At 42.0% G+C, this 23,651-nt stretch overlaps 1 protein-coding gene across 1 annotated transcript in view; it reads left to right on the forward strand.

The window, feature by feature from the left end:
- The first annotated feature begins 843 nt into the window (after window positions 1–843).
- The window catches only part of EGLN1 (egl-9 family hypoxia inducible factor 1), a 167,687-nt gene continuing 144,879 nt past the window's right edge, over window positions 844–23,651 (forward strand). The window contains exon 1 of the mRNA XM_069234990.1: window positions 844–2,041. Within this exon, the coding sequence (XP_069091091.1) occupies window positions 1,286–2,041 (756 nt within the window). The 5' untranslated portion in view covers window positions 844–1,285. The remainder of the gene's footprint in view (window positions 2,042–23,651) is intronic.

The raw sequence follows: 23,651 nt of genomic DNA on the forward strand, positions 1-23,651 counted from the left end.
GAGAATTCATAAGGTGCGGAATCCACAGGTAGTTGTATACATGAGAAACAGAATTATATTTTGTGTGGATAGCTGAGTGGATTAGTAAAGCCAGCCTTTACAAGCGCTTTAAAACAAGTGAATGTATGTGAAAGGGATGCTATGGAGAGATGAGCGGCACATTTGCAGGGTGGTAGTGAAGGATCTGAGGAGGTGGTCATGGGATGGGGGATACCAAAATATGACTGTCACACAGGGCGGCACCAACGCTAAAGCTGGCCCTAATGGAACAATTGCCCCATGAATGGATCAGTGTGTGGATGTACAAGATTAGAATTTAGACTGATGCCTGAGCGGATCTATGAATTGGTGATTTCAGGAGTGATTCATTAATCCGTACACTCAGTCGAATGCTGATTCATCGATCCATGTACTTTCTTGTCCATTCATTGAATCTTACATTCATCCACATAAACACAAACTCATCAATGATGAAGCAGTTTCAAATAGATTTTGGGAAAGGCAGCCTTTGGGCTTTGCCAGAGATTTTGCGCGGCATTTTTTGTCTGCAGTATGAGCACATTAAAGAGTTTCACATAATGTATATCCTGCGCTGAGCAAACGTGAATTTTATAGCCCCTATGGTTAAATATACCCATCGCCTTCTTTCTATAATCATGTAGCAAAAAAGAGTTTGCGAGTACCTCACTGCTCATTACTTTTCAGCTGAGTTTTGTCTCTGACACCGGTGTACTGCCTCTTGACGGTCCCCCGTCCGAATGTGTACCGGTGTACTGACTATCTGCCTAATGCTGAAACAGCGCGGCCTGTCACGTGGACTTGTTGTGAACTGCATCTAAGGCTAAGCTGACGAGCGTCACGGTCAATGCCAGTGTTGAGGGGAGCCTGCAAGAGTAAGAAAGGGCGTTGAGTACTTCTGAAAGGATTTCAAGGCCACCTTTCTGCGCCACGAATAAGGATTGTCGAACACTCGGGGAGGGGCCCGGAGAGTGCCAGTCGGGCAGGCGCGGATAGTGCGAGCCAAAGGTTGTCAGCGGTGCGGCCCAACCTCCATCCCCACTCTTCTGCCGGGGGCGGGACAAGCGAAAGCCGGGGCAGACCCCTCCTCCCCAGACAGAGGCAGTCGCGGCCCTGCCGCTGACACCGGCCTTTGGCGTACGTGAGGGAGGGCGCGAACGAGCAGCTGGGTCTGCGCGTAGGCCTTCACAGGATCCCGTCGCAGCTCCCCGCGGCCATGCGGGGCTGATCCCACCGGACTCTGGCGGCGGCCTCCCCGAGGGCTGTTATGGCCTCGGGCGGGGTGAGCGAGCGGCAGTACTGCGAGCTGTGCGGCAAGCTCGAACAGCTGCTGCGCTGTGGCCGCTGCCGGAGCTCTTTCTACTGCAGCAAGGAGCACCAGCGCCAGGACTGGAAGAAGCACAAGCTGGTGTGTAAAGGGGGCGAGCAGCCTGGTGGTACCAACCCCACCTCTAGCACCGGGGACGCTGCCACCCCAGTTAACGGGGGCACCGTCACTGGGGCCTCGACCACCCCTACCGGTGCGGCCTCCTCCAGCCCCGGTGGCACTGATACTACTCCGGATGGCGCCTCACAGCACTCCCCCGAGCCGCAGCCGCTGGCAGCCGAGGACTACACTGAACGCTCCGGGCGGTTCATGACTGCAGGTGGCAGCGCGCGGCGCGGGGCACTGAACGGGCAGAGCCGTGGCCCGCCACCTTCCCAGCGACTGGCTCGAGAATACCTGCTGCCGTGCATGGAGAAGCACGGCATCTGCGTGCTCGACGACTTCCTGGGCCCGGTGGCTGGCGAAGGCATTGCGCGGGAGGTGCGCGCGCTGCGGGGCACGGGACGCTTCACCGACGGGCAGCTAGTGAGCCAGAAGAGCGACTCATCGCGCGACATCCGCGGGGATCAGATCGCATGGGTGGAGGGCAGCGAGCCTGAATGCAGGGCTATCGGGGGCCTGATGACTAGCATGGACGACTTGATCCGGCACTGTAACGGGAAGCTGGGCAACTTCAGGATCAACGGAAGGACCAAGGTAAGTGCAACCTCTGCGTCCTCCCGCCTCTGCTTGGGTCTGCAATCACTCCCTGTTCTCTGTGCCTTCCAATCACCTGCTTTGGTCCGGCACTGACAACAGGTATCGTGTGAGCCATTCTTCCCAGAAACCTTCCTACTCCATGTGCCAACCCACTCCTGTAGAGCTCTTCCACTCCCCGAGTCTGGCGCTCGCCCCATTTTTTTTGTATCTTTGGTTCTCTGTATCTTTCTTTCTGTCCTTTCGGACCTTGTACATATCTCACGTATCCCACCGAACAGTTCTGTGCCTGTAATAAGGTTTCTCCAAAGTATGGCAAAACCGAAACTTAACATTGAAATGGCTAGACTGGAGTAATATTTTTCAGAGACGCACAATTAAAGTGGTATATTTAAATAATGTAAGTAGAGGGAATCTCAACTGTAATAAAAGTATCACTCTCTAAATAGCATTGGTTCGGGAACTACTCCCCTACTGCTTTTTCTGTGTTATCCATTTGACCCCAATGTCATGCCCTAAACTCTCTTTGATACCGCTGCCATCCAGTGTCCATTTTTTGCCCTTCCTTTGCTTCCTCTTCCTTTTCTAACCTTCATTTCGTGAGACCGAGTCACCTTTACAATGCTCTAATAGTATCTGTTCCATTAGTATGGCCTTCAAACTACTTACTGCTCAAAACTTTATTTGCTTCCTTTGCTATGCACTACCTCTTGCCCTGCGATCTTCTTTCCTAAAAATAAAAAAACCAAGCATTTGCAGTGGAAAGGGTCTCGCATTTGCTTAAGTTAGAGCTGTTGGCATTGTAAATTCACAACTGGACTTTTCTTGTCACACAAGTTGGTCTCACCTGCCTCAGAAATTGGTCTTTTCCTGCCACATAATTCCAATGGACCTGCATATAACTACAGCACTACTATTAACATTCTTTATCTGCAGGTAAAAATGAAAATGCTGCCATTTAGCATCCCAATTTAAATCTGCCATGTTAATTCTAATGGAATACCACTTTCACCACACCACCATCAGAGTTGCTGGCTGGCTAAAACAATTCCCAAAACAAGACCGTTACGGAGGAGTAACGAAGGAAATAACCAGAAGGGTCGCCTAACCATATTAAGAGTTCGAACAGTCATAGTGCAACAAGGATGTTAAGTTGCCATTAATCATGCTCATAATTGCTATAAGGAGAGATTAATGAAACACTTACAAATAAATCCAATAAATATATTTATCAGAAATAAACGTTTGGCATTATTCTGTAATGCATAGAAGACACCACAGTGAAAATAGCATTTGTAAGAAACATGGGCGTGTTACCATATAGTTATTTGTTAAGGGCATAATCACATGAAAAGAGAGTGACTGAAAGTATTGCATTGTAACCATATATGTAGCCTCCTGAGGATGTAGTGAATTACACATTTTCAAGGCTAGAAGGCCTACTGCAATGACATTACAAACAAGACCCTGAAAACACAAACTACTCTCAGCTGTAGAACAAAGGTTCCAGTCATGGGAGGTTATAGAGACACTGAATGGAGGGAAGGGTTATTATTAGTTATGAGCAAAAATGTTTTGTAAAAGAATGCCCTGCAAAGCATTATGGGATGACCACATGCAGCTAGTATTACAGTATGTTGACAGTAATGCTCAGAACAGCCCCTAGAGAATACCACAATAAAAATATCATTTGTAAGAAATGATTACATAATCATATAATTAGCCCCTACAGGACATAACCATGTGAAAATAGAAAGACACCAAGTAATATATTGCAACCATACATTTAGTCCCGGGGGGGGGGCATAATGCCTTACACATTTTCAGGCTTACCAGGCCTACTGAAATGCTAAGGCCCATAGGACAGAAACTATTCCCAGCTGCAAACAAACAAAGGTCCATCCATAAAAGCACTTAAAAAGGGACCGAATGGAGGGAGGGGTTATTATTTTGGGGGTCTCCACTAACCTTGTGTAGGGACCTAGATATGACCTAAACAGAAAATGTGTGTTATGCTGAACGTTTTGTTAGTGGTCCTATTGTCCTAGGACCACCACAGTCTGAGTTATGGGCAACATTTTTGACAAAGAATGCTTGCAAAGTATTATGGGGTAACGTTTCCCAAATGCAGTGTAGTATCGGCTCTCTCACTGTGCTGGGAGAGCTGCTTTTGCTTTGAGGGTTTCTGTTTTACAGTAAAGCATTTACCAATTTTAAGTGTTTTAAGGGGAGAGCCACAAGAAATGACCGATTAGGCAACTGTGAACAATGTGACCTGCGCTCAAATACCACCTATCAAGTTCACGCTGTTTGCCTGTTCGGGATTTGAGTGCCATGCAGCACAAAGGGGAGAGACAAAATAAAAAATAGTTCACCCACGCACAACTATATGAGCAATCCTGTGACTGTCCATGTACCGTGATTAGGCTGCAACGGAGGAAATATGGTGGATATTATTAAATATATATATATACGTGTTTTTTTTTATTTATTTTTTATTTATTTTTTTAGAAAACCACTTACATCAAACCGTTTTTAACATGCCAGATTCCCAAACCTGCGGATCTGGAAATATGTGATGGGACAGTTTGTGATGGACCCACGAATTCTCAAAAAACTTTAAAAAAATAACTACTTAAAATAAATAATTTCTCTGTACGCGCAGTCAAGTTATTTCCTTTAACCCCTTGGGAGCCCGGGACGTAATGGTTACGGCCTCAGCGCTCTGGTGCAGAGGACGTAACCATTATGCCCTATGCCCAGGCCATTGGGGGGGGACTCTAGTGCTCCTCCCGTGGGCCACCCACTCCACTGGGCATGGCTGGAAGGGGAATCGCTTCACCCTTCACCACCCCTTGACGTCGGCGCGCATTCGTGCACTGACCTCATCAGAGGTCGCACCCTTCCAGGGGGACCACAGAGAAACAGATTAGTTTCTCCGCGGTGTGGGGGAAGGGGGAAGGCAGAGAGGCAATGGAGTAAAGGAAAAGCTTTTCTTTTCTTCCAATGTCTCACTGAGCAGTTCTGTAGCAAGATCACATAGCGATTGTGCTGCCAAAATGACCACTAGACACCAGAGAGGTTTTTGTGTTTGTAATTGGCATGAGGCAAGCAGTCCCCTGTGCAAGGGTTTCTCCCCAATGGGGGCATTTTTTCATAAGGCCATTTCTGCCCCCCTTGGGGGCAGATCGGCCTATACTAATTAGGCCCATCTGCCCCCAAGGTGGGTGGATCTAGAGGCCAGGAATTTTTATTATTATTATTATTATTTTTTTTTCTAACTAGAGGGTTGCTCCCCTGGAGAACAAATTTATTATAGGCCATTTCTGCCCCCCCCCCCCTCTGATGGGCAGATGGGGCAAGTAACAACCCCCGCCCCCACCCCTCCAGTATCCACTCTCGGGAGGGGGGGTGTGACACACACACACACTCTCTCTCTCTCAAAGATCTTATCCCAACAGCAAGCAAGAGGACATTTTATTGTTTTTGGTTTTGATTTTACATTTGGGTCTTGAGAGCTTGGCTAACTCTAAAAAAAAATCGTCCCACTTGGAATGGTGAGGGCTGCACTTTTGTACTTTAAGATGCTGCCATCTAGAAAAATCTACAAGACCTAGACACATCTGAAAACTAAACATCTGGGTGAGTCCAGGTTGGTGTGCTTCACATGCACCCACACCATTTTCTTACCCGCAGTACCCTATTTTTGTGATGGAACCTTACAGAATCTGCAGGAATCCACAAAATTGCTACCACTCAGCATTGTCGCATCTATACCAATTAAAAATTCTGCCCCACTTGTCAGCCTAAAAATGTTTTTTTTCAAACTGCCCTTTTGGACCCGCTTTGGTTCCACCTTAAGTTCGACATGTTTTTGGAACTTTCCTGTCACATGCACTTGGCTCACCTACGCAAGCGAGGTATCATTTTTATTGGGAGACTGAGAGGAAAGTTGGGTGGTAGGAAATTTGTGCCAGTGTGGTGATCCCACACAAAAATGTGGGGAAAATATGAATTTATTTATTTATTTTTTTCAGCTAAATTAGAGGTTTGCTGAGGATTCTGGGTAAGAAAACGCTAGGGGGATCCAGTGAAGTCACACCTCCCTAGACTCCCTTGTGTGTCTCGTTTTCAGAAATGTCTGGGTTTGGTAGCTTTGCCTAGATGGCTGCCGAGACCAGGACCAACCCCCCCCCCCCCTCATACACACACTGCAAATACAGATAGTTTTGTAGTTGATCATTTTTATGTCTCCACGTAGTGTTTTTGGACAATTCCTTATTGCAGGCACTAGGCCTCCCCACACAAGTGAGGTACCATTTTTATCGAGAGATGTGGGTGATGCTGGGTAGAAGGACGTCTTTGTGGCTCCCCTCAGATTCCAGAACTTTGCAGTACCGAAATGAGAGGAAAAAGTGTTGAGGTTTGCAAAGGATTCTGGGTAACAGAACCTGGCGAGAGCGCCACAAGTTACCACATCCTGGGTTCCCCTAGGTGTCTAGTTTTCAGAAATGTCCAGGTTTGCTGGATTGTTCTAGGTGCCAGATGAGCTAGATTCCAAAATCCACAGCTAGGCAGTTTGCAAAAAACAAGTCAGATTTAAATGTAAAAATGTGATGTGTCCATGTTGCGTTTCCTGTCGTGGGCACTAGGCCTACCCACATAAGTGAGGTACCATTTTTATTGGGAGGCTGAGAGGAACACAGGCTAGAAAAACAAGTGTTATTGCCCCTTTGTCTTTCTCTACATTTTTTTCCTTCCAAATGTAAGACAGAGTGTAAGAATTAAGTCTATTTGAGAAATGCCCTGTAACTCTCAGGCTAGTATTTGGACCCCGGAATTCAGAGATGTGCAAATAACCACTGCTTCTCAACACCTTCTCTTGTGTCCATTTTGGAAATACAAAGGTTTCCTTGGTACCTATTTTTCACTCTTTATATGTCACTAAATTAATTGCAGTATACCCGGTATAGAATGAAAACCCACTGCAAGGTGCAGCTCATTTATTGGCTTTGGGTACCTAGGGTTTTTGATGAACCTACAAGCCCTCTATACCCCCGTAACCAGAAGAGTCCAGCAGACGTAACAGTATATTGCTTTAAAAAATCTGCCATAAATGGAAAAAGTTATAGAAGAAAATGTGGACAGAAATGGCTCTTTTGTTACATCAATTTTAATGTTTTTATTTTAGTTGTTCCTTTCTGTACGAAAACCTTGAAGGATCTGCACAAATGACCCCTTGCTGAATTCAGAATGTTTTCAACATTTCAGAAATGTTTAGCTATCTGGCATCCACAATTGGTTTCACACCCATTTCTGTCACTAACTGGAAGGAGGCTGAAAGCACACAAAAATAGGAAAAATGGGATATGTTCGAGTAAAATGCCAAAATTGTGTTTAAAAATGTGGTTTTCTGATTAAAGTCTGCCTGTTCCTGAAAGCTGGGAAGATGGTGCAAATGTTTTTTTGTTTTTTAAACAACATTTCGGCAAATTTATTGGTCTGCTCCAGGGGAACACACAAACCCTGGGTACCTCTAGGATGTTGGGGGGAAAAAAGGACAAGCATTTGCTGTGGGTAGCTTTTGTGGACAAAAAGTTATGAGGGCCTAAGCGTGAACTACTCCAAATACCCCCCAAAAAAGGCTTGCCACCTGAGGGGGAGAAGGCCTGGCTGTGAAGGGGATAATTAGCTTTATTCTCTGATGAGACCACGGCAAAACACCAAATATTGAAGTTAAGTGCTCGTGGGAAATATAAAATGTGTCTTCTCATTTCAGTAATGATACTCCCTGGTGATCCGAATGCTCCCACCTGTCACTCCATCTGCAACGCCTAAAGACACAATGAACTGAAAGGAATACACAAACAGCTGAAATTCTGCAAATACTGGCTGTGCCATAAAGTAACAATAGTGTACTGCAGGATGCTCTTCATTTGTATTGATTGAGAGACACACCAGCTAAGCATGGGGTTTTTAGTACAATAAAATAGCTCATAGAACACTTTAGAAAACAAATGGCTTCTAGGTGCTAGCAATATGTGGTATCCCCTGGAACAATCAAAGGCAGATAACATCCTGTGAGCTTATAGGTTATCCCTATAGAAGTCCTCCGTAGGTGCCAGAACATAGGTTGGCTACCCTTTCATGCTGCAACAGTGGTTATTCCTGCATTAACTTCCCTCATGGTTCAGCTTTGCTTCATTAAACACCCCCACCTCTCTCCGATGGTCGACATCATCAATGAGAATCACAGGTTATCCTTCTTCTTGAGTTTGCAAAAGTGTAAAAACAAATACATAATGTACTTTGTAAAATACTCTTGATTTTGGGCTGCATCATGCAGGACTACAGTGAGAATCAAAGGAGAACAACAGAAGGTATTCAGTGTGAGACGTGTGGAAGCTTAATTAGGATTTGGGAAGCCTTCCAGCCATTCTGTTGCACGCACTTACTGTCCTTTTCACTGCAACCCTATACCCAGGGCCACTGGGGAAAGAAAAAAAAAATACAAATTCACTGAAGAAAAAAACAAACAAACAAAGGTTTCAGGAACGTTATAGTTTGGAAATAGAAATAAAAAAAAAAGAAATTAATTGGGGAAAAAAAAGTATCAGGGACGTTCTAGTTAAGCTGACATTTAAGACTTAAAAAGCTATAGAAATTCAGCAGTTATGGTTACCTCACCTAACTATAACTTATGCCTGCACAATAAACTGCTTATGACCTTGCATGTTACATCACTCATGAAATTGCTAATCACATCATCCACAAAACCAATCACAGAACCACATAACTGCTCACTTATGCACTAAAAAAAACCATGCAACCATTGAATAACACACACTTAATCCCTAATGTATGCACCCATTTAACTGCTCAAATACCTATTACACATCCATACGACCACTCGCACAGTCATTCAGACACTCGTAGACCTACTTTGCTGACCTTTTTGTGACTGTTCTGGATGCATAAGTCTATATGTACAGGCGGTAGAATTAGTCATCTAGTTCTAGTGTAGTACCTACAGTTGTGCACATAAGCTGATAGGGAATTGAGAAATAAGATCTAGTATGGTGTATGTCATTTTGTGTTGATAATAAGGAACCTTAAAAATATGTATGTACATCTTTACCTTGGTGAGCGTATATATTGCAAGATATCGACCAACATAGGGATGTGAAGAAACTGGTAGCTTCACGTTCTTTGCTGTAGCACATAAATCTCATTTTGGTAGAAAAAAAGAATATTGAGGTTTGCATTATTAAAGCTCTACTAATTTCAGTTCTTTAGAGACCTGAAACAAACGGACATCCCTATGCAACACAAATGTCCATGAAAGTGGTTTGACACACGAGAATATCAACCAGTGTGAAGGCAAGACCCTGAGAAACACTCTGGGTGAATTAAAATGTTAAATGCTCAACTCCAGTCAATTACATATACATCACATAGGTAAGAAATTAGCAATTCAATCTTTAGCATTGGCACTCAGACACACACTTCAAGCTTATACCTCAATAATTGCTGTTAGTCTATGCTAAAGGAAAGAAAGACTTGAGTACCCAGTATCTGAGGTGCTTTGCTGGAGTCTCCATTAACATTTGCATAATAGTTCTCATGAATGCCACTCTCTCCCTTTTTAATTGTTTTTCCATTTTTGAAATGTAACAGAAGTAGTATTCCTTTATTTGTTTTTCTTCTGTGTGAAATCGGTTGGCAATATATTTATATTTCTGTGGAACAAACATATAATTATCCAAATTAAAGGAAGTATGATACAGACATATTAAATGGTAGTAAGCATTTTGTTTGAACCATTGTGTTTAGAAACTTTAATAAAAAAATGCATTTAGCTAAAATAAAAATATATATATTTAATTTACTATTACCAAACTTCATTCCACTGGCAAAATTGTCTAGGAGTGGAGTTCCGATACTAAATCTGCTCAGATAAAGTAATGGCAACGTCACACGAGGTTGATGTGACCAGGTTGAATTTTAATCCAAGATTTAGACTATTTCCCAGGATTAAAATACCCAACCATGGTAAATTCTGAGCATTTGATAAATCATTCAGCTATGTTCTATTAGGACCCTAACAAGGTGATGCACTGAATATACTATTTTGCCTTGACCTTCACCTCCATAATTGGAGGTGTGCTTTATGGAAGGTAATTCAGTAGTGCTAGGTTCTGGTAGGTAGCCCGTTAAGAAGCAGAAGCTTCTGATGGGACTTTTCATTTATAAAACGTGTACTAATCGCATATTAAGAGCATGATTTCATTGGTGACTACCTTAAGATCACATTTCAGTTTGTTCTTGCCATGCTGAGCCCCAATTCTGTTTAGCATTTTTTATTTTTAGGCAGTTATAGTTTTCTATTTAGACAGCAAGTCCGAACAAACAATAGAGTGACCCAGTAGGGCACACAATTCTTCCCGTTAGCCAGCCTTAGTTCAAAGCATGGAGTAACAAATAGATTTAGCTGGGTAAAATTGTAATTGGGTGTGATGACAGGTAATGGAATATAGTATTGACTTGACTGTTGCTAGAGACTATCTATAATATGATTGTTGCTAGGGCAAAGTTTCTACCATCTACATATACCTCCCATCAGTTAACTCTTTGGCCTGTTAAACATTATTGCCGTCAATAAGTCTGAAATTACATCAGTGATAGGCAAACCATTTCCTGTGATTAGTTGAGAGCTGGACCCTAGGTGCCTCACCATCTTTCTTTATTCCTCTGCTAATGTTTTGATTTTTCTCTCTATTCTCCCTAATCCTGTGTCTCTCATTCCTTCCCCAGTGGCTCATCTACCTTTCCTGAGCTTTGTTGCCTTTCTCTCTCTTCATATCTCTCGACTCTCTACATCTCACCCTGATTCTTTCTCTCTACCATTAACTATTGAATGTCATAATGGTGTTATGTTTGTTTAGCTAGTCATGACCTTTACTGGATGTATGATGGAACAATACATGCACCAACCACGCATTCCTGAACAACTGGATCGGAACAACGACCGCGTCGTTTCCACAATTACCTTTACCAAGCATGCCTTTACAACGATTTTTCATTGTAAAGGCATGCCTAGTAAAGGCATGTGTGGAACAGCATGCGTGGTTTTCGCATGCCACCCCCCTCCCCACCCGCCCTAAAAATAAAACTACCCCACCCCCCTAAAAACAACTGACACCACCCCAAAAATAAAACTACTATGCCCCTAAAAACAAAATTACCCTAACTCCCCCCACCTGCCATAAAACTACCCCAACCCCCACCCACAATAAAAACGATCCCACCCCTAAAAAGTACCTCAACCCCCAACCGCCCTAAAAACAGCTGACTCCACACCCCTAAAAACCCACCCTAAATGCAAAATTTGCGACCCGCCCTAAAAACCACAGCACCCCGACCTCCTGCCCCTTTAAAAAAAAAAACACCCCACCCCTAAAAACAAAATTACCCCATCCACGTCCCAAAAACAAAACTACTCCCATATCCACTTACCTGAGAGCGTCCTCTCCAGATGCTGACTCCCTTTTTCTCTGCCTTAACCACGCATGTGTGTTCAGCACATGCGTGGTTAAGGCAGAGAAAAAGGGAGTCGTTGATGCAAACGCTGTTCCGCGTGCGTTAACGTTGTTCCAGATGTTTCCCCCTTTACTTGGCTACTAAAATAAATCTTTGTACTGTTACATGGCCAAATAAAGCTTTTGTTACATAAACAAAAAACTATTAGTAGGTGGAAGTCAGCACATTGACAATTAAGTATTATTTAGTGATTTCGATGCCTAATGATGTATCTGTAAAAGGTGATATGTTTATAGTCTGTCATTGCACTAGTTTGCTGCTGGCTAATAGTGATTCTGTTGTAGTTGTTCATGTGTTTTTGACAGTGGGATATAGCTTTGTTATTCAGTCCCTTCCCATTCACAAATTTATCAGACCTTTAGCCTATCTATTTTATATAATAATATTGCAATTTGAATTGGTGAGTAAGACATAAGGCATGAGATGCGTACTTTAAATTCAAATACTTCAACCCTCGACGTTCATTAAAGAATAGCAGTCTTTTAAATATAGTGCTTGTGGAATGAAATGCAATAATTGAAATCTGTTTATAGTGCAATATTAAAAAGGAGCAAGTTAAGAACTGTGCCTAGAGTTTGGTTTAATGTGGCTTTATAATAGTGTCAACCACATGTAATTGGTCCTTGTCCACTAAAATAATGATGCAGCCAAGGAGTCATTTGTTTGAAAGTACTGAACATTCTGATGTTGCTGACCCTGTAGCTCTGACCTTTTCTAACTTGTGATGATGGGACTTTGGCATGAATGCGTATTCTCTGCCTCAACTTCCCATTGAAGTTCATCAGACTATATTAATGTTGTTTTCTTGAGAAAACAGGACATTAGTTGCCTGAATAGTTATGTCAAATAAACTTCTATCAAGCGATAAATTGAACCTAATGACCTAACAGTCTTCAGTTAGCTTAGAGTACTGTGGATAAAAGTGACTCAAAGAGGATTTTTGTGAACAGCGCAACGTAGATTAAATAACTTTGGTAATTGGTTGCATTGTAGTTTTTAGCTGGTAAGTCTCATGTCTGATAAGGATACAAACGTGTTGTTTGGCAGTATGAGAGTAAAAGCAGCTGTGCATGCTGGTATCTAAACATTATTTCTTCCTGGTTCATGTAATTATGCTGATGGAGGAGACAAATTTGTAGTGCTCTCTTGAAGTCTAGATCAGTGGTTCTTAACATTTTGACTTCTGTGGTACCCCTAATTATTACTTGAATCTGGGGACACCCACAAAATTATTGTATTATGGGGCTCACAATGGATCATTACTAGAAGCCGAAGTTCTCATCCTCCGCAATTGCGATGATTTAAAACTCAAAACAGTACATAAATACAGAGCCAAGGATTCATCCACCAAATATACCAATAATTAATTTTAATGGGATTTCAGTTGAGACCACTTACTGTCTATTATATTCTGTTTGATGTACTTGCGCTGCTTCTACAAATCAATCTGATGATACAAACTTAATTTTTAGCCTTCAGTTTCAAATTGCCTCACACAGAATGTTTTATTATTTTAAATGTTGCTTTTTTTATACGTATTTACTTTAATCTGTTAACATTACTTAATTTTCTAAGCAGTCACTGACTCCCTGAGTAGGTTTTGCACCTCCCCCCCCCTCCCATTATTCCACCAACCACATATTAACCACTGGTCTAGATAGTTGTTGATTCTTATTCTTGCAGGAATAGTCTGCCAGTGTTCAGCTGCCAGAGCAGAGAATGGAGCTCCTCCAATTTGCAACTTTATCGTGAGAATGATCAACCCGGTGCTAATATGGTGTGTATGGGGTTAGTTCAACAATGATAGCAAATTTTAAGTACAAGAAAGATTGATGTGAGCTCATGTATTGCTCGATGTGTTATACACTCAGAAAACGTCCTTTTGCTTAGCCAGTGACTGGGGCTTGATGTCTATGGCTATGTAGTTTACTGAGCAGTTTAGGAGAATGTTCTTTGAGTATGTGAGCTGGATAGTAGTCTTCTAGTGATGCAGTCATGCCAATTAGAGAAGTTAGTAAAATCATCAAGGTTAAGGAGGTGGAATCAGAATAACTTTGGTTGTTGTCCAATTTTAGCATTTAAGAAGCTGTGATTTAGTAGATGCAGTTTAGTTCTTTTTTGGATTTTAATTTTAAGTTCTTTTCAGTTTCCAAGTGTTGGAGATCTCATATAAGACATATTGATCTTTAGAGGGGCCATTTTGGAGCAACTTAGGGTTTTGGAATTCAGAAGTATATTTAAATGTATTTGTACAAGCAATCTTGGCTGTCTAGGTGCTAATGAGTTCAGTACAGTCAAGGACAAGTATATCGCGAAAAGATATCTGGCATTCACTTGCCGTTATGTCAGCAGTTATATGGCTCAGTTAATTTTCTGCTTAAAAACATTCACGTGCATGGCATTCTGTTGTCCATTGTTGATAGTAAAGGCATACAAGCTAGACACTTTAGCGTGTTGGTGCTTGATTTAAGTTGTGTTGAATGTGGAAATAGGCAATGTAAAATGAAATTGGTAAGTAATGTAGTGTACTTTAATTAGTAAATTCCCTACAACAATATTGTGCACAATCATTGTTTACTTATTTTATCTTGTCTGGTTTCCACAATGCTCAAAAATGTTCTGACATTGATGGACCAATTCTAGTAAACAAGAAGACATTTATCATCTATTGAAAGGGAAGGCTTATAACTTTAGTGTTGCCCTAAGTATGTCCATGCAGGTACTGTATCCGTCCCTCTGCTCTTGAATTTTGCAAGAAACTGAAGCCATGGGTCTTCACCTAGCCCTGCCTAAGCCACATTGCTATTCCTTTCCAGTACCAGGATACCATCCCAGGTGAATTGTGCACTCCAAATCCCATAACTTGTTTTATCTTTATCTAGTTACTTCTTGAATGCAAGCATGTACCCATTGGTAACCTTGTGCTAGCAATTTCCCCCATTGCCAAATATATTTGGCGTCGTGAGCAAGAGATGGCAACCGGCCTAGGTTCTCAGGTCTGAGTCCCTGGTCTACTATATATTATCTCCTTAAATGGCCAAAACCTGATTTTTGTAACTTATTTCCAGGAAGTTGGCTGCCAACCAGCTGTGGCGGCATTCAATATCTCTCTCTGCAATGGATGGAGGAGACAACTACTAGTAAAATCTTTCTAGAAGCTGAGTGACAACTAAATGGTATATAGTGTTGAAGATAAAGGAGCACATCTTAGAGTCACTGGGAAAATAGTAATTTCTACCATGTCAGAAAGTGGCACTGACCCTTTGCTGCTGTCCAAATATGTGTGACCAGTTGTAAGAAATCAAGATGATGACATCTTACAATGGATACTAATGCCTTCCTAACGCCTTCTGTAACTGTTATGCCCAGTGGGCCACAATGTAACCGATACGTCCTGGCTGAGACCCCTCCCCCCCCCTTGGGCAGGGATGGCAGTGGAAGCACTTCGGTTGCCACCCCTGTGACATCTGATGAAGTCAGCGTGCTGAAGTCCTCCGAGGTCACCCTGATGTGCTGGAAGCTGTGCTTCCAGCATGTCCAGAGGAGAAAATGATTAGTTTCTCCTCCTGGAAGAGGGAGGTCATAGAGGCATGAAAGAAAAGAAAAGGCTTTTCTTTACCTTAGATGTCTCACTGAGCATTCCTGCTGCACGATCGCACAGTGATCGTGCAGCAGGAATGCCCACTATACACCAGGGATTATTTTTTAAATTTTTTTTTGAACTGTTTGATTATTTGGAGCGTGACCCCTTGGGGGAAGGTTGCTGCCTTTTGAAGAGCATTATGTTGGCAGTGTCTGCCCCCTTTGGCCATTTTATTTACACCGATCTGCTCCCAAGGTGGGCAGAAACCCACTAGACACTAGGGATTTATTGATAAAATCATTTTGGTGATTAGGGGGCAGCCCCTTGGGCAAGGGTCGGCCCCCCTCACGCTGTTTCTGCTCCCCTAGGGGACAGATGGGCCATATTTTTAGGCTGATCTGCTTCCAAGGGGGGCAGAAACCCATTAGGCACCAGGGCTATTTTTTCTGTTTATTTTACGTAAGAGGAGCAGCCCCTTATGTAAGGGTCGCTCCCCGTGAGGGCATAATTCGTTAGGCTAGTTCTGCCCTGATTTTATTAGTGGGCAGAAACCACTTGGGCACCAGGGACTGTTGTTTGTGTTTTGTTTGGAGGGTGTTGGTGGGGCGGAGGGGGCTCCTTGGGCAAGGGATGCTCCCCTTTTGGGTTGTGGGGTGGAGATTCATTCTTCCCTTTTGCATATTGGCTTTATTTTAATTTTATTTTTAGGACCATAAAGGGCAGAAAGCCCACTAGACATCGGGTATTTTTTTCCCTAAAAAAGAGGGTGGGGAAAGGACAGATGGAGTAATTACCCCCAAAATATGCCCGGGGGGGGGGTAAAGAGCCCACTAGATGCCAAGGAATTGAAAGAAATAGAGAGGGATGGGGGCCTCCAACCACTATGGGCATGGTAATGCACCCCCCTCCCCATCACATCTGATGGGGGAAACAGTCTTTCATCCCCCCCCGTAGACTAAAACATCTCATCCCTATGGGCAGGCAAGAGGTCATTTGACTCTTCTAGGTTTGATTTTGCATATGGGCCAAGAGAGCTTGGCTAACTCCCAAAACCCTCCCACTGGGAATGGTGAGCAGCAGCACTTTTTAGACTTTGGTACACCGCCATCTAGAAAAACCTACCAGACCTAGACACACATGAAAACTAAACAGCTGGGTGAGTCCAGTGTGGTTTACTTCACATGCATCCCACACCATTTTCTTTCCCACAATACCCTGCAAACCTCCAAGTTCGCAATAAGATAATTTTGATATGCCCATGTTGTGTTTTGGGCCCTTCCATGTCGCAGGCACTAGGCCTACCCACAGAAGTGAGGTACCATTTTTATCGGGAGACTTGGAGAAATGCTGGGTAGAAGGAAGTTTGTGGCTCGCCTCAGATTCCAGAACTTTGCGTCATTGAAATGTGAGGATTTTTTTCTTTTTTTTTTAAGGCAAAATTTGAGGTTTGCAAAGGGTCTGGGTGACAGAACTTGTTGAGAGCCCCACAAGTCACCCCATTCTGGATTCCCCTAGGTGTCTAGTTTTTAAAAAATGTATAGGTTTGATAGATTTCACTACGTGCTGGCTGAGCTAGAGGCTAAAATCCACAAAGGCATTTGGCAAAAAACACATATATTTTGATTTGAAAAATGTGATGTGACCACGTTGTGTCTTGGGGAATTTCCTGTCACAGGCACTAGGCCTCCTCACACAAGTGAGGTACCTTTTTTTTTATGGGGAGATTTGGGGGGGTGGGGAGGGGGGGGCATGTTGGGTGGAAGGAAGTTTGTGGCTCCCCTCAGATTCCAGAACTTTCCATCACCGAAATGTAAGGAAAACTTTTTTTGTTTTTTTTGGCCACTGGGATTTTTTTCTGAATTCAGAATTGTCTACTTTTCAAATATGTTAGCGGTCTGGGATCCACCATTGGTTTCACACCCATTTCTGTCACTAACTGGAAGGAGAATGAAAGCTCAAAAAATATAAAAAAATGGACTGTCTGTTCCTGAAAGCTGGGAAGATGGTGATTAAATTTTTTGGGGGGAGGGAGATGCTTTCTTCTGCAGCACGTTTTCCAATTTTTTTCCCCAAAATATACATTTTAGCTGTATTTTGGCTAATTTCTTGTTCTCCTCCAAGGAACCCACAAACTCTGGGTACCTTTATAATCCCCAGAATGTTGGGAAAAAGGACGCCAATTTGGTTTGGATAGCTTCTGTGGACAAAACGTTACAAGGGCCTAAGCGCAAACTACCCCAAATATATTTTTTTTTAAAAAAAGGCTTGGCACAGGAGGCGGGGAAAAGGCCTGCCAGCGAAAGGGTTAACCCAAGTTGAGTTTAGTCTTATGTTCAGAAGCAGATTTAAGGGGACAACTTATTAAGGTCCTTTGAGGTTGAGGAGAAGAGGGTAGATCTAAAAAAAGAAAGAAGGCAATGCTAGATGTGCAACTAAGTAGAAAAGTTATGGACTTCCTGTGATACATGATAAAGCAGGAGCACATGGGAGCAGATCAAGCCCACAAATGCATATAAATCTGTTGTTAAGATGAAATTCCTCAAGCAATTTGTCGTATAGGGTCCCTTTGTATGTATTTTGGCTTTTTTCTATTTTTTTAAAAACGTATTCATTATTGGTTTTATAACAAAATATTTCCAGTACACTGATCACATGACGTTCAGATACCATAAGTATTTGTGTACATAATATCCTTTTAAGTACCCTGTGTAGTGTAAACCTTGCGAAACTCCCTTGTTTTTGTTCTTGAATTAACTTTCCCTTCAAGTTGGTGATTGCTTTTTATGTTTTCATCACCCTCTAAGGTTCTTGATCTGTGGTGCTCAAAGACCATTCCCCAGACTTTCTTTAACCCCAAGCCTAATTAGCTGCTCGATCTCTTAGGCATTGAGGCTTGCACTTACTCTTCAGTCCTATCCCTTTGTGTGTAACCCACTTACTCTCTCTCTCTGCAAACCTGTCCACACAGTCCCCTTACTATTGTCAGTAATCTTGCACTGTATCAATATTTTGACAATGTTAAGATGGTCCCCTAATCTAATGGACTCCTAACTGAGCACCTACTGCTCTCCGGCTTACCCTCTGAAACTCAAAGGATGTGGGGGACCCTAAATTGGTCTCTCCATCCTATGGGTGTGTTAGCACGCCTGACCTTGATAAGTAAACTTACAAGGGGGCGCGACTAGGTTGATGAACCTTTTGACTCTCAATTAAGATGTTCTTACCATAGCTCCAGTATGTAATCAGTAGTCAATACACGATAATCAACAATCATTAGTAATCAATGGAGTCAGTAATTGTCCTGCACCATGACCTATCCGTCATGAATAACCACACCTTTGTAAAAGTTTAGAATATTTATTTCCCTATATTAACAATGCTAAGGTAATGTAGATTAATCTCGATGTCAAATGAAACTCATACAGAAACAACACTGGTTGTTTCAAGCGGCGGAGGAAACACAATCTAATGAAAGCTTGAACTACAGCACATTCTAAAATTACGGTACAAATCAATAGCAAAGTCAGCTGCGTCGATGTAATGAAGTACATGAAGTTGAGCAGATAAATTCATCAAGCATTAGTCCCAATTGCCATAAATCAGGATCTTTAACATCAGATTAGCATCAGCATGTTGGGCTTTATGCAAAACAATTTAGTGACGCGGATTTGAAAAAGCCATAGTCAAAACAGCGCAGTAGGTACCTTGAAAGGAAAAGCAAATATGCATAATAATCACATTTCAGGCTATGCCTTTCCTCTGTATGGATTGGCAAAGCAGAATCACTTCATCCTCAGGACATCAGTCGATCAGCAAGGCATCAGGCTCTCAGTCAGGAAAATATGGGCAAAGTCATCTAGCAATAAAGATGAGCACGTCCCTAGTAAAGACGCGCAAGAAAGTAATAACCTTTTGGCCAGGAAATGTGGGCAGAATGACTAGAATGTCGGAATTAAACGAATGGCAGAATGACTGTCTTCTCTCAGAATGTGCGTTATATTAAAGTCACCTATACTATCCCCTAATTCCTTATTGGTCAGTTAATCATATGTTCTCACACTGTCCAATAAAACTAATGTCCCAAATCTATGAATTCTAATATTTCTCCGTTCTCATATTGTTGATTGGGTCGTCTTGCGATGTCCTCATCATCCGGCTTCTGTGGGTAACAAGATTTTTGTTCTTGTCCTGGGACAGTCAGTCTCAGACACATAAAATGTTGCATTAGCAAGAACATAATCTACTAGCAGTCTGATCACAAGAAAAGTTTCCTTATGAGCACATTTAAACAATACAGTAGACATTTCACAGTTTAATTCACTTGGTCAGCACTTTTATTAAACGAAATACAGGTTTACATGAGGCCTGGCAAAAAATAGGCTAAGACTCTCGCTAAATAAAGGCCTACAATTAATAAAGCTAAATTCATAACCCTTAATATGACATAATACTGCATTAGTCAAACACCTATTCAGTATTTCAGAAGTATTAATCATTGACTAGTACATTCCGTTAACATTGGTGGTCATTCTTAGTGATCACATTTTCAAATGTGTGACTTATTTTCTATGTTATTACATTTTCTACATAAAATTATCATTTAAAATACATAAACACTCATAATTTTTATTAAGACACTTGTGCTAGCAGGTGTCTAGGGGAGGTCACCCAAGTCCTGTACCCTACGTCCTTGCTCATGGCAGCAATTCTATAGTTTTAATGTGCTATAATGCACTAAGACAAGATTCCAAACACCTGCCTTCAATGAAAAATGAGTTCTTTATCCTCTGTAGTGGGACCATCCTCTGTGATCTATTTATTTTTCTACCTCAATGAATGATCAAGTTTGTGATGGGACTGAATGCTACATCTATCACCTGTGGGCAAAGATTATGCATTCAGGAATTCTAAGCAGTTCTGCCTGGCCCGCACTGTCTTGATTAATTGAAACACAAAAGTGCAAGAATGTAATACAAGCTCACCAGAGTGCCTAGAATTCCACTGCATCGCTTGCTAAATACCCGAGAAACAGTACCAAAAATGACCGTGCAATAAAGTAATGGCAGGGGTGTGGAATTTAATAAAATATCTACTTGTCCATGGGACAGGTTGCTTCTTAAATCTACTTGTCCTTTAAAAAAAATCTACTTGTCCCTTTGGGCCTGCAGTGCGGCGACAAATTATGGCAGCGATCTCATTATGTAAGAGCTCTGATAATAGCCTCTCTGATTAGGCAGGGGCTGCTACTATAGTAGGGCTTGAAGACTTACAATTTCAATACCTTCTATAGCAGTTTCCTTATTTTGCCACCTTTCCACAGATCTACATACTGGGGCTGGAAGAAGCAGTAAGCAATAGTTCCAGGGCTGCAATGCTTTTAAGTCTGCAAACCTACTAACTTGCATGTTTAAAGGATTTTTGCCAGCTCTTCTCTAATCTTTTCCCTAATGAGAGAGGTTGGAAATTTACTCGTGACAATGGCAGAAGTAGAAGTTCTTCCAGGGTTGGGGGAAAAAAAGTGGTGGAGCGAAAGTGAACTTATAAACGCTCAATAGATTTTCACATGAGCAAATCTACACCTGCAGACTTGCTTGTGCTGAAAAACAGTTCTCAAATATTTTCTAGGAGTACAATTTCCTGGTCTACTTCTGCAATTTCTTATGAATTCATTAAAGCCACTAATTCAGAGACATATACCATACGTGCACTTTTGTGACTTTCTTTAAGAATTGGGGTCCCTGATTACATCTGTCCTTAACAAAGGCATTTTATGTTGATTAAACTTCTATTTCTCTATCTATTGTCTGGCTTTACTGTGAGTGATCGCGTTCCACTCTTCCACAAGGAGCACATTGGCACGCAAAATAGTTTTGTTCAGTGACAGAAACTACTGTGGCAATCAGTGGCATAACAAAACAGGAGCCCCCCCCCCCCCAGCGCACTCAAGGCAGGTGCTGTGCTAAGGGTATCCCCCGGAGCATTGTGGGAGCGTTATTCTTGGCCTCATATTGTTAAACTTTCCAAACGTGTGTACACTTTTTTTTTTTTTTTAAACTAGAACCACTGTCGGTAGTGCAGTGCAACCTTAAATATTATATTTACAGCGCTCACCCTAATAATAAAGGCTTTGTAATAATGAACCATAAATACGAGTTTGAACAGTATTAACATGAACACACACATTACTTCAACTGCAGACAGTTCCTTGCTCTGTAAACTGGCAGCCAAAGGGTGTGTGCTGCAGGGTGTTGCCCTACTTGTCCCAAGGACAAAATAAACATGAAAAGTTGTTTCCCTTGACCCCAAACAATATGTTCCTGGTGTCGGGCAATAGGAATTCCATGTAATGTCCTGGAGTGGTAAGTCTTCTGGGTGAGCAAGCTCCCTTAAAGTACCACCACATCCTTTGTTTACTTCTCTGGGGTATCAACAACTTAAAATCTGTGTTACCACTGTTCTTCGCTCCATGTGAGCAATGTATTGGTACCAGAAGACGTGTTTCAGACTGACACTCTGCAAAGGCTTAGTTTTTCTTGACCTTGATGGACGTAATGCAGAAGGTACACTCCGAACATTTTAGCTTCGGTGCTCTTTTGGTAACTCAGAAAAGGTCAGACAAGTTTCTTTAGGTGCCCCTTTTCCATGGTGACTCAAATCTTAGCCTCCTCCTTTTGAAGTTTTGAAATTTACTTTTGGGGCAAAACATCTCCTTGATCCAAGTTCTCCTGTGGACTCTCATAGTGTGGTTTTTCAAGGTTTTTCACATATTGCATCAACTGTTTTTGCCTTTTTGTTGGATTGTAACAATAAAAAGAATTAATTAGTGATTACAATATGACTCCCACCAGTTATGACAGGCAGTCTGTTTTTTTTTTAGATTCCTTTCCAATCACTATTAACATAGTGGTCCTGAACAGCTTTGTTGGTATCTTTCCTTCCCCTGCATGTCTTGGTTTTCGATTTTTGACCTTTGTAGCTTAGATCAGCAGATTATCACCACAGTGGTCACCGACCGTACTGTTTGAGTGTAACTTGGGTGTTCAGTGTTTGTATTGTATGTTAATTATAGTTTGATTGTTTGTTTCCTTTACATTATTTTTTGCTGCATGTATGCTATTGAAGTGTTTTAAAAAAATAATAATGTTTTAATGTAAAATCTTTGACTGAAAGACCCACCCTCCATATTGTAACACACGTTACATTTAAGGCTCCCTGTTTTCTCCTAAAAGACAGATGATAAGATGTGTGTAACTTTGGACAGGAGTTAATTTCACAGCGTAAGACCAGCATGAAAGAAAAGATCTCCCTCTTATGTGTACTCTTCATTGTCACCAGACTTTAAAAATCTAAGGACACAAGGCAGGCATTGTATGTGCAGTTTCAGTTGAGAAGACAGATGGAGTTGGTTAATCCGTTGATAGACAAAGTACATAGTAAAAACATCTGTACTTTTCTTAATTGGCCTAAAATATGATTGTGAAGCTTAAGTAACAGTTGAAATGCCACATTTGGATTGCTTGCACAGACTAACACAAACATTTTGAAGGCCCTAAATGTAGAGACTTCCTGTAATATCATCTGTAGAGGACATCCAAATGTTGAATTTAAGTGTTTTTGTGAAGGGCTAGGCAGTAGGAGTGAGTTTCCCTAATGGTTTAGAAGGCTGTGAAACTGACCCTTTCGTTGCTTGGCAGAGATTACGTATTACGATACCAACATTTTGAAACTTGGTGACTGCCTTTAAAGGGGGGGGTGGGCATATCAAAGGGCCATATGGTATATTTAATATAGTTTTTCATCCTGCTCTAGCACCACCTTCATGCTGGGAATTGCTTACCATCCAGTTGGCCCTTCCACTGAGACAGTTCTTAAAAACCTGGCCAGACCCTGTGGAATGTGTGTTATAGGTTGGGACACATTACAATTAAAATACTTTAGGTGCATAACTACCATGACATGAATTGTGAACACAACTGAGCTCAGATGATCTTTATAGCATTCAGAAAGCAGAGGGTATAATTATGAGAGGGAAAAAGGACACAACTGCACAACATGTTACCAGTAATTAGTAAAAGAGTTGTTTCCTTACACCAATGCTTTTGAATCTGGTTATTAAATTTATGTGGGCAATGGTCCTGGAAGGCTGGTGAAATATCAAAGATGAGTGACACCTGCCTTCCTTCATCCACTATCATATGCTAACTATTAAACCTGGCTGATGTGGAGATAGGAATCAGGACCGTAACTCCATCTTGTGAAGAGACTCTACTGCCAGCTATCCAACCATCTAGAGTTTTCACTGAGTAGTCAACAAAATCAACCTAGGCTGGCTTGAGATTTTGTGAGCCCCCTGAACCTAATTCTATACTCCTCACTGGTGAATCTAAAGCCCTCAATCAGGGTAGCCTTCATGTGGTCATAGGATTC

This window comes from Pleurodeles waltl, chromosome 5 (genome assembly GCF_031143425.1).
Source record: "Pleurodeles waltl isolate 20211129_DDA chromosome 5, aPleWal1.hap1.20221129, whole genome shotgun sequence".
Classification (NCBI taxonomy): domain Eukaryota; kingdom Metazoa; phylum Chordata; class Amphibia; order Caudata; family Salamandridae; genus Pleurodeles; species Pleurodeles waltl.